The sequence below is a fragment of the Vanacampus margaritifer genome, chromosome 20 (genome assembly GCF_051991255.1).
Source record: "Vanacampus margaritifer isolate UIUO_Vmar chromosome 20, RoL_Vmar_1.0, whole genome shotgun sequence".
Taxonomy (NCBI): Eukaryota; Metazoa; Chordata; class Actinopteri; order Syngnathiformes; family Syngnathidae; genus Vanacampus; species Vanacampus margaritifer.
In genome coordinates, this window is record NC_135451.1 from 15,075,149 (window position 1) to 15,086,042 (window position 10,894).

Genomic DNA, 10,894 nt, shown 5'->3' on the forward strand with positions numbered 1-10,894 from the left:
GCGGCTCAGCATCCCTCCGTGTTTGCCCGGTCGCCGTGGCAACCGGCTGCCCCTTCCATTAGCGGCTCTGCCGTTGAAAGTTTGTCAGTGGGAAGGAAGTCCATATAAGGATGTGTTTGACGGCTGTTGCCGTGGCGATCAGACAGACGAGGCTCGGACGATTTCAGCGCTCATTCACCTTCTGCGGGACTTTCATTGAACAAAACCTCGTTTCAAACCTTACCCTTGTTTGAAACCCTAACTCAGGCTTGAAAACGTCACCCTGGCTTGAAACACGAATTTCAAACTCTAACTCTTAATGGAAGTCCTTACCCTGTCTTGATAACCTAATTTGAAAACATAACCAAGTTGGATTCCCTAACTACAGTAAAAACCCTAACATTGAATTGAAACCCAGACATTCTACCTTAACTCCAAGCCATAACCTAATGAAACCCTATTTTAAACCATAAGCCTGGCTTGAAACCTTAATTCTAGCTTGGAACCTCAATTTGATGGCTTGAAAAGCTTCCTTTGAAATCCTCAGTCAGTCTTCAAACCCCCAACCTTTTGTTTTGGTGACGTTGTGTTGTTTTGTGTCGAAGGCCACCTTCAAAGGCTGGATGGAGATCATGTACGCCGCGGTGGACTCGCGAGCCGTAAGTCGCAACATACGCAACATGTCATGCGGCGATGTCATCACAATGGCAGCAAGTTGAAATGTGGAGGGCGTGTCGCGCAGGTGGAGGAGCAGCCCATCAAGGAGGTCAACCTGTACATGTACCTCTACTTCGTCATCTTCATCATCTTCGGCTCCTTCTTCACCCTCAACCTCTTCATCGGCGTCATCATCGACAACTTCAACCAGCAGAAGCGGAAGATAAGTGCACGCTAACCATGCTAACTGCTTGCTACATTCGTCAACTTATTTTTTTATTTAATTGAATTTAATTATTTTTAATTCATTCATTCATTTTAATTCATTTAGATTTAAATTTTATTTAATTAATTTATATATATATATATATATATATATGTATTTATTTTTTATTTTTATTTATTTATTTACTTAATAAATATAAAGAGTATGTATTTAATAAATATATATAAATATACATAAATGTGCAATTAATTTGTGATTAATTATGAGTTAAGTACTAACTCTTTGACTGCCAAAAACGTTAAATAACGTTTAGTAAAATCCTATGGAGGAGTGCCAAAGACGTTAAAAGACGTTTTTTCAAAACAGAGGTGAAACTAACCATTTTGTATTGTTGATTACTGAAAAACGGAATAAGGTAGAAACAAACTTTTTTTTCTGATGAAAGATGAGAGTCCAATCTTTCATTTGGTAGTATGTGTGTTTCCATAGTCCAAACACGTAATTTTCTGTGGACCTTGAAAGATCAGTCAAAAATGCTTAAATCGGTTGGCACTGGCGACATCCCGTTTCTGAAAACGTCTGGCAGTCAAAGAGCTAAAGTCATGCAATTAATTACGATTGAAAATTTTTATCGACTGACACCTTTTGCTGTATTCGTGTGGGCGGAGTCAAACTCATAGGTCCACCCCATGTTGAGCAAAGTCTTCGCCAGCTTGCTTTTGGTGTCAGGATGAAAATAAAAGAGAGAGAAAATGAAAAGCAAAACTTCTTTGGAAAAATGCCGTCATTTGCTCTTTATAAGAAAAATCGTTTAAAAAAAAAAATGCTGTGTTGTGTCCTCTGGACGTCAGCAGGATGAAAATAACGCTGTGGTGGCGTGTCGCTTGCACTTAGGGGGCCAGGACATCTTCATGACGGAGGAACAGAAGAAATACTACAACGCCATGAAGAAGTTGGGCTCCAAGAAGCCCCAGAAGCCCATCCCCAGACCTCTGGTACTAACTGAGCCACCTCACACTGACCACAAATGAGAACCAATTTGAAAAAAAACATTGCTGTACTCAATTAGTTGGTCTCAAATAGTGCCGTGGCGCCTTAAAACACTCAAATCCACTTTTCCCATTGAAATGAATAGAAAGGTCATTCATTTGTTGTGCATAAGGAAAAAATGCACTCCACAATTATTGCACTTAATAAAGTCATACAGTAATGACGTAATCCGTAACCAGTGTGTCACTAAGATTAGTCGTTCTATGCAGACGATAAAGAATATATGACTGTCATATATTGTTATTGTTGATATATGTTGTTATGTAATTATATAACTTTTGTATTCAATTTGTTGCCTAAACTGTTATAGCACAGCCACATCGATGCTATTTAGCATTAGCATTAAGCTAGTGGACTTAAAAGCTAATATGTGAAGTTGTTTTGAATACAAAGCTTGGGTATTTTCTTCACGAAAGTTTAACTGGTCCATCCCAGCCTTCACCAAAAAAAAAACAATCGATTGAGACAGACTGCTCTCATATCATCAGTGCGGCGCTAGCATTAGTCGTGCTTCGCCGAGGATAAAGAATATATGAGGGAGTCATATTATTTTGCTGGCATGTCAAAGCAAAAAAATTTAAAAAAAATAGCCGGCATGTCAACGCAGCATAAAGGTGACGTCGGTCCTCTTTGCCCGCCAGAACGACGTGCAGGGCTTCTTCTTCGACCTGGTGGCCAAGCAAGCGTTCGACATCATCATCATGGTGCTGATCCTGCTCAACATGATCACCATGATGGTGGAGACGGACGAGCAGTCGCCGCAGATGGAGCGCGTCCTCAACAACATCAACGTGGCCTTCATCGTGGTGTTCACCGCCGAGTGCATGATGAAGATCGTGGCGCTGCGCTGCTACTTCTTCACCGTGGGCTGGAACATCTTCGACTTCGTGGTCGTCATCCTCTCCATCGTCGGTACGTGCTTGCCAGTCCTTCCGCCTTTCCGAGCGTCGTTGAGCCACGGTAGGGTTTCAAATCATGATTAGGGTTTCAAAAGAAGGGTTGGGGTTTCAAAGTGTGGAGTGACTTTAGGGTAGCAAATTAGGGTTTCAAATCGGGATTAGGGTTGGGTTTGACATTGGGGTAGGGCCTTCAAAGTAGGTTTTGAAATTGAGGGTTCAAAGTTCAAATCAGGTGGAGCCCTTGTGATGAAGGGCTTTGTAAATACATTTCACTTTCAGATTGGTGTTGGGGTTTCAAAGAAGGGTTAGGGTTTGAAATTAGGATTTCAATGGTTGGGTCAAAAATTAGGGTTTTCAACTCGGATTAGTGTTTTGAATTAGGGTTAGGATTTCAAAATAGGGTTTTGAGTAGGGTCACATTTTATATACTCTCAGAATGGGTGGCCCCAGTTTCAAAGTCGGGTTTCAAATTAGGGGTAGGGTTTCAAACTAGGGGTAGGGTTTCAAAATAAGGTTAGGATTTTAAAGTATGCTTTCAATGAAGGGTTGGGGCTTTTCGAAGTAGGGTTTCAAATCAGGATTAGGGTTGGGTTTGACATTAGGGTAGGGCCTTCAAAGTAGGTTTTGAAATTGAGGGTTCAAAGTTCAAATCAGGTGGAGCCCTTTGAAACTCTTGTGATGAAGGGCTTTGTAAATACATTTCACTTTCAAATTGGTGTTGGGGTTTCAAAGAAGGGTTAGGGTTTGAAATTAGGATTTCAATGGTTGGGTCTAAAATTAGGGTTTTCAACTCGGATTAGTGTTTTGAATTAGGGTTAGGATTTCAAAATAGGGTTTTTGAGTAGGGTCACGTTTTATATACTCTCAGAATGGGTGGCCCCAGTTTCAAAGTCGGGTTTCAAATTAGTGTTGGGGTTTCAAACTAGGGGTAGGGTTTCAAAATAAGGTTAGGATTTTAAAGTATGCTTTCAATGAAGGGTTGGGGCTTTTCGAAGTAGGGTTTCAAATCAGGATTAGGGTTGGGTTTGACATTAGGGTAGGGCCTTCAAAGTAGGTTTTGAAATTGAGGGTTCAAAGTTCAAATCAGGTGGAGCCCTTTGAAACTCTTGTGATGAAGGGCTTTGTAAATACATTTCACTTTCAGATTGGTGTTGGGGTTTCAAAGAAGGGTTAGGGTTTGAAATTAGGATTTCAATGGTTGGGTCTAAAATTAGGGTTTTCAACTCGGCTTAGTGTTTTGAATTAGGGTTAGGATTTCAAAATAGGGTTTTTGAGTAGGGTCACATTTTATATACTGTCAGAATGGGTGGCCCCGGTTTCAAAGTCGGGTTTCAAATTAGTGTTAGGGTTTCAAAATAAGGTTAGGATTTTAAAGTATGCTTTCAATGAAGGGTTGGGGCTTTTCGAAGTAGGGTTTCAAATTCGGTTCTCAAACTAGTGGGAGGGTTTCAAAGTAGGGTTTAAATTTACGATTTGTCAAGTTTTCAAATTTGTTTCAAATGATTACCTTGGAACTGTAACCCTAATTTGAAAGCGGTCTTTGAAGCCGTAACCTTATTTTGAACAAACAAACACACCCTAAGCAGTTTATTGAGCCACCTTTCATTTCCTCCAGTTAGCTCGCTACAAGTGTGTGATGAAGTGTGTGTGTGTGTGCGCGCACTTAGACGAGGCCGCCTGGGGGGGAGGTGAAGGTAACGGCGGCAATCAGCGCCGGCAGGGGGGGCGGGGTCCCCGGAGACAAATCAAACATGATTGACCCGTTCCATCCACCGCGCGTGTGATGTCATGTTCGCAGGCATCGTGCTGGCCGACATCATCGAGAAGTACTTTGTGTCGCCGACGCTGTTCCGCGTGATCCGCCTGGCGCGCATCGGCCGCATCCTGCGGCTGATCCGCGGCGCCAAGGGCATCCGCACGCTGCTCTTCGCGCTGATGATGTCGCTGCCGGCCCTCTTCAACATCGGCCTGCTGCTCTTCCTGGTCATGTTCATCTACGCCATCTTCGGCATGGCCAACTTCGCCTACGTCAAGCGGCAGGCGGGCATCGACGACATGTTCAACTTCGAGACCTTCGGCAACAGCATGATCTGCCTGTTCCAGATCACCACCTCGGCGGGCTGGGACGGCCTGCTCAGCCCCATCCTCAACAACTCGCCCGAGGAGTGCAACCCGCACGTGCCGCACACGGGCACCACGCAGCGCGGCAACTGCGGCAACCCCTCGGTGGGCATCACCTTCTTCGTCACCTACATCATCATCTCCTTCCTCATCGTGGTCAACATGTACATCGCCATCATCCTGGAGAACTTCAGCGTGGCCACCGAGGAGAGCACCGAGCCGCTGAGCGAGGACGACTTTGAGATGTTCTACGAGGTGTGGGAGAAGTTCGACCCGGAGGCCACGCAGTTCATCGAGTACGCCAAGCTGTCCGACTTCGCCGACTCCCTGTCGGAGCCGCTGCGCATCGGCAAGCCCAACAAGATCAAGCTGATCTCCATGGACCTGCCCATGGTCAGCGGGGACAAGATCCACTGCCTGGACATCCTCTTCGCCTTCACCAAGCGCGTTTTGGGCGAGTCGGGCGAGATGGACGCCCTCAAGCAGCAGATGGAGGAGAAGTTCATGATGGCCAACCCGTCCAAGATCTCCTACGAACCCATCACCACCACGCTGCGCCGCAAGCAGGAGGACGTCTCGGCCGCCGTCATCCAGCGCTGCTACCGCCGCCATCTGGTGCGCCGCCAGATGAAGGCCGCCTCCTACCTCTACCGCCAGATCACCACGCCGCGACACGGGCCGGCCCCGGGCGGGGACCAGGCGGCCGACGGCGAGGACGGCGAGGAGGAGGAGGAGGAGGAGGCGCCCGAGAAGGAAGGTCTAATCGCCACCATGATACGCCAGAACTACGGCTCCGGGCTGCTCGGGGCGGAGCGCTCCGAGACGGTGTCCTCCACCTCGTCCCCGCCGTCCTACGACAGCGCCACGCGAGCCGCCGCTTTTCCCCCCAAGTCGGGGACGAGCGACGCGGGTACGGCGCTCGACGCCGACGTCCAGGGCACCGCGCCGTAGGAGCGAGGACACCAAATGGAGGACTACGCACCCCGAAAAAATTTGGGGACAACTTTGCTAGCTTTCATGTTACTTCCTGCCCCCTGCTGGATGCTCCTAGAACTGCATTAGCTTCTTCTCGGGCCCCCAAACACTATATCACTCATGTATCTGTCTCTTATTGGCTGGGAGCTGCGTTAGCGAGGTTAGCAACGATAGCGAGGTTAGCAGCGTTAGCAACGTTAGCTGCGCGAGTATTAGCTTGCGAGTGCAGAGAAGTGAGACGAGCTTAGCAAAGGTTTTGTTAGTAAGTAGAACTTTGTTGGCAGTCTTTTCATAGCTGTACGATTATTACGACAATTTTTTATATTTTGTAGCGTAACTTGACAAGGGGAAAAAAAAAAGCTTTGACACTTTGACCGAGAACAAGAACAATAATCTTTTTTTTTTTATGTTTTCCTTCGCTGTAATGGCATATTCACAAATACCACCCGCAAACCTACAGCGTTTTTTTGCAATGTGCGGATGGAGCGACGCTGAGCTAGCGCTAGCTCGGAAATGTCGACGAGCTGACGTGTGATGTTTTGTTCTCGTCGCACGCCGTCGTTTACGCTTGACCACCAACCAAAGTAGACGACAGACGAGAAGACGACAATCAGCAAAAACTTTCAATGGCTCGTCACAAACACAATTATTATTCAAATAAGAGCTAGCTCATCTCATTTGTAGTCGCACGTCCACTTAAAAAGGGAATTCATGTCTTTGGTATGTTAGTTGAGAGGTCAAAGTTTGGTGACGGTACACAAAGTGTAAAGTCAAAAAAGCAACGCTCCCATTTCCTCCCAAAGAATCGTTCACATCAACGTCATGTTTGTCTCTTTCATTATTTATTTATCAATGACTGTGTTCCCTGCTTTATTGTTTGGTTTTCTACGAGCACTCGGACACTTTTTTTGCACAGAGAACCGTGGGAGGGGGGGAGGGGTGGGGACAAACAACAAAAGTGTGAGGAGCAATAAACGCTCGGCTCGAGTCTTGGAAGCTCCGAGAGCGACAACTTTCAGGACCTTCCGAGACCTTCTGACGACGAAACAGGAAATGCACAAACGCGCCGTTCGGGTGGGCGCAGACCGCTCAGCTCTTCTTTGTGTCAAAGTGGTGGTTTTATCCAGCCCCTCCACCCAAACCCACAATCCCACCCCCACCCCCAATATGGAAGCCGCCGCCGCCGCCTGGATTTTATTCTGCTGTTGAAAGCAGAAAAGTTAGTTGCGAAGTGTCGCCGTGATGTTCGGCCACGCTGCGCTGAAGGGCTCTTTTCAGTAGCAATAGACCGCGAGTGTGCCTGTCTGCACTCAACGACACTGCACACCATCATTACCGCCCCCCCCTTTGTCGTCCCTGGGACCCCACGCCTCTGAGGTGGCTCCTGATTGGCTGATGAGGGACCAGAGAAAAACAAAACACGTTTTTAAAATAATTCTGTTCATGGACAGGCTGAACAAACACCTGTTGTTGCCGTGCTGCGGCGCCCCTAGTGGCAGGGAGGGAAACATATGCTGTAGTAATAATAAAAATAATAATAAATAATGCTGTGGTGCCTTGAGATACGAGTAATCCGATTTACTATCCGACTAGTTTTTTCTAATCTTATTTTTTTATTATTTTTTTTTTTATTATTTTTTTTCCCAGGAGAGCTCAGTATTGTTCATTCGATTTGACATCATCATTGCTCTCCCTTTTTTTTTTTTTTTTTTTTTAAACAAATTAAAAAAAATTTAATATATATATATTTTTTTCTAATCTTAAATGTAAATGTAAAATATGCATTTCAATATAAATGTTCGATTAATAAGCAGCAGTTAGGAAAGTCCGCTAAGCTTAATGCTAACAAGGCAAAATGCCACTGACATGCTCGCGGTTTGTATCGATACTTAAACACAAACGGTGTACAGTAGAAGAAGATTCTTCAGTTGTGCCTGCATCACTATATTATCCTGCCTCCCAGTGGCCAAGGCGGGCACAGCACAAGGAGCAGCACAGTGAATTGGACTGTAGCATTAAATCATGACCAACCTGTTTAGTTCTTTACAATTTATTTAGTTTTTCCCGTGTTAACAAAACATTTATTTATTTTTATTTCCATTTCAGTGGTGAACTCTGACTTGAGAGCATGTTCACAGAACAAACTAAACTCGTATCTGAAGGTACCGCTGTAATAAAAGTAATCTTAATTAATTTTGTGCTCAAGGGCCACATTTGATTATTAGAAAGCTCATGTGTAGATTTTTTTATTCAAATTTGCATTCATTTAGTTTATTTTCATAATAAAATAATTTGTATTTAGTTTGTAGTTGCGTTATTTAAGATTAATTATTTATTTTTTAAAGAAATTAATTAACCTATTATTTAATGAGGTAAAAAAAATACTAAATTAATGATACATTTAAATATATAATTTTTAGGGAAAAAATTTAATGTGCTCATGCTAGCTTATTTTAACTTCTTTACATACTAAATCAAAACAGTCCAAAAGCAAAAGCAAAAACAAAACACTCAATTATATTATAATAAATTGTTGGGGCAAGTGTTTGTTGGGCCGAAGTCCATTTGTTTGACTTCTCTTTAAGGGCAGAAGCTCCGTTGATTGACAGGTCTGCGTTTCGGAAGCTTCAGAAAGATTACGTGTCACGTGTACCGACTGTACTGGTTCGGCCCATTTGGAGCTACCTTGGGGGTGCGGAAGGTTCCAGACCAGAAGGGGGTGATACACCTTCCTGCCTTCCTTTCCCTTTTCAAAAATAAAAGCTGCTTGGTCGTCTTTCAGTCCCAATAGAGTGCACAGGAACCTTCCAACATCTGAACAACAAACATCTCAACCTTCTTATCATCTTATGAACAAAAACAACTCTGTCAATGTTTATACTGGATTCATACTGGTTCAGCACAGGTGTCAAACTGGTCAATGCAAGTGTCACACTGGTTACAACTCTGAATTGAAAGTAATTGTTCAAGACCAGTGTCAAATTGGTTCGAAACTGGTGTTGCATTGGTTCAAAACTGATTCAAAACCTGTGCCATTTGTATAACACTACATACAGCTTCAAAACTGGTGTCAAACTTGTTAAACACCAGGGTCACATTGGTGTCATACTGGTTTAACTCTGGATTCACTCTAATATCATGCAGGTGTCATTTAACACTGGTGTCAAACTGGTTCGACGCAAGTTCAAAACCAGTGTGATATTGGTTAAATAGTGGTGTGATGCTGGTACAACACTAGATTCACACTGGTTTGAAACTGGATGTCAAAGGGATTCAACACTGGATTCATATAGGTGTTGTACAACACTAGTGTCAAACTGGTTCAACACTGGTGTCATACTGCTATAACACTAAATTTACACTGGTGTCACACTGATTCAACACAGTGTGATATTAGTTCAATTCCGGTGTTGTACTGGTGTAACACTGGATTCACACTGGCGTCATACACGTTCAAATTGGATTCAAACTAATGTCATACAGGTGTTCTACTTGCACAACTCGTGTCATACTTGATCAACAAAGATACCAGTGGTTCAATGTGGGTGTCATACTGGTTCAGAACTGGTGTCAAACTGATTTCATATTGCTTTCTACAGTGGCAACAAACTGATATACTGGTTCAAAACTGGTGTCATATTGGTTCAACACTGGGTGTGGTACTGGTTCAATAATGGTGAAATACTGGTGTCAAAGTGGATCCACAATGGTTTGTGTGAGTGATGCCCAAAGGTGGTCCCAAAGTATCTGCAGGAAGTTACCTTGTTGGTGACAGAGGAAGCGGAGTCTTCTGTCCTGACGCCATTTTGTGTTTCAAGTGTCTCTCCAAAGAAGGTTCTGGAACATAAAACAGAAACAGAACATAATAAAAACAGTTGAAGTCATTAAAATATATATATTTTCAAACTTCAATTTTTTTTTTTTTGCCAGTGAAACAAAAACTTTGGTGTGAAGGAGAAAGTTGTGCCTCAGTGACCCCCTCTCATCCCACCCTGGTGTTTTACAAACAATATTCATTCTAATGATGATGATGACAAATAAATATATTCACTTTTTAGTACTTTAAGTTGTAATACTCTTTAGTATTTTGCAAATAAATGTCTGTATTTAAAACATCCTGCGTTAAATAAACCAGACACAAACCCAACAAATCGGTCTGATCGCTTTCTGTACGCGTGCGTGTCTGTTCGTCTCCGCGTGTTCTCTTTCCACAGGTAGAAGAATCCCTTTCGGCATGGCCCGCGCGTGCTTGTGTGTGTTTCGTGCATGTGCGCGAGGGCGCTGATTGCCTCTCCCAGTGGACGTGTTGATGCTGCGGCGTGTTTGTTGTGTGGTCGCCGTGGCAGCGAGGCGGGCTGTTGACCTCACTCGCCACCTCCAGGGGGCGTTAAACCAAATCCGAATGATTAACGCTGCTGACCTGAAAGATGAAACACGTGAACGTGCAAAGAAATCATTCTTCTTCATGTCAGTATGTTTACTACACGTGACATTCATTCATACGTGGTCGCTTTTTAAACGCCCTACTATAAATGGTATATTAAAAATAAAAAAAACTCATTCCTATAACCTATTAATAAAACCTGGTTGTTGTTTTTTTTTTTTACGTTAATCGAGTTGACACGGAATGCAAATAATTAACAGAGCAAGCCTCGTTCTGTTTTTATTCAATTTAACAAACTATTCACACATTCGGCACTCAGCTCTTATGGTGTGTGCGTGCGTGCGTGTACACACGTGTGTCAATGGTTTAGTCAAGCATTTGGCTGGAATGTGACACATTTTTATTAGCAAAGTGTGTGCATGTGTGTGCGTGTGTGAGAGAGAGAGAGAACGCTCAAATTCAAGTTGTGAGCGTGTCGTACTTGATAAGTAACGTAAAGGATTTAATGCGAAGTACACATGATTTTTTATATCACATGACTTGAGACATTAGATTTTTCCTGTGGATATTTTGAATGCATAGCACAATTACGCTCATCCTTCC

The 10,894-nt window shown here is 43.7% G+C and overlaps 1 protein-coding gene across 3 annotated transcripts in view; it reads left to right on the forward strand.

Moving 5' to 3' along the window:
- The window catches only part of LOC144040156 (sodium channel protein type 2 subunit alpha-like), a 73,810-nt gene extending 63,702 nt beyond the window's left edge, over positions 1-10,108 (forward strand). For all 3 annotated transcript variants that reach the window (XM_077554067.1, XM_077554068.1, XM_077554069.1), the window contains 5 exons: positions 585-638; positions 722-863; positions 1,757-1,857; positions 2,554-2,824; positions 4,610-10,108. In XM_077554067.1, coding sequence (XP_077410193.1) covers positions 585-638; positions 722-863; positions 1,757-1,857; positions 2,554-2,824; positions 4,610-5,883 — 1,842 coding nt within the window. In that variant the 3' untranslated portion in view covers positions 5,884-10,108. The remainder of the gene's footprint in view (positions 1-584; positions 639-721; positions 864-1,756; positions 1,858-2,553; positions 2,825-4,609) is intronic.
- Positions 10,109-10,894: the final 786 nt, after the last annotated feature.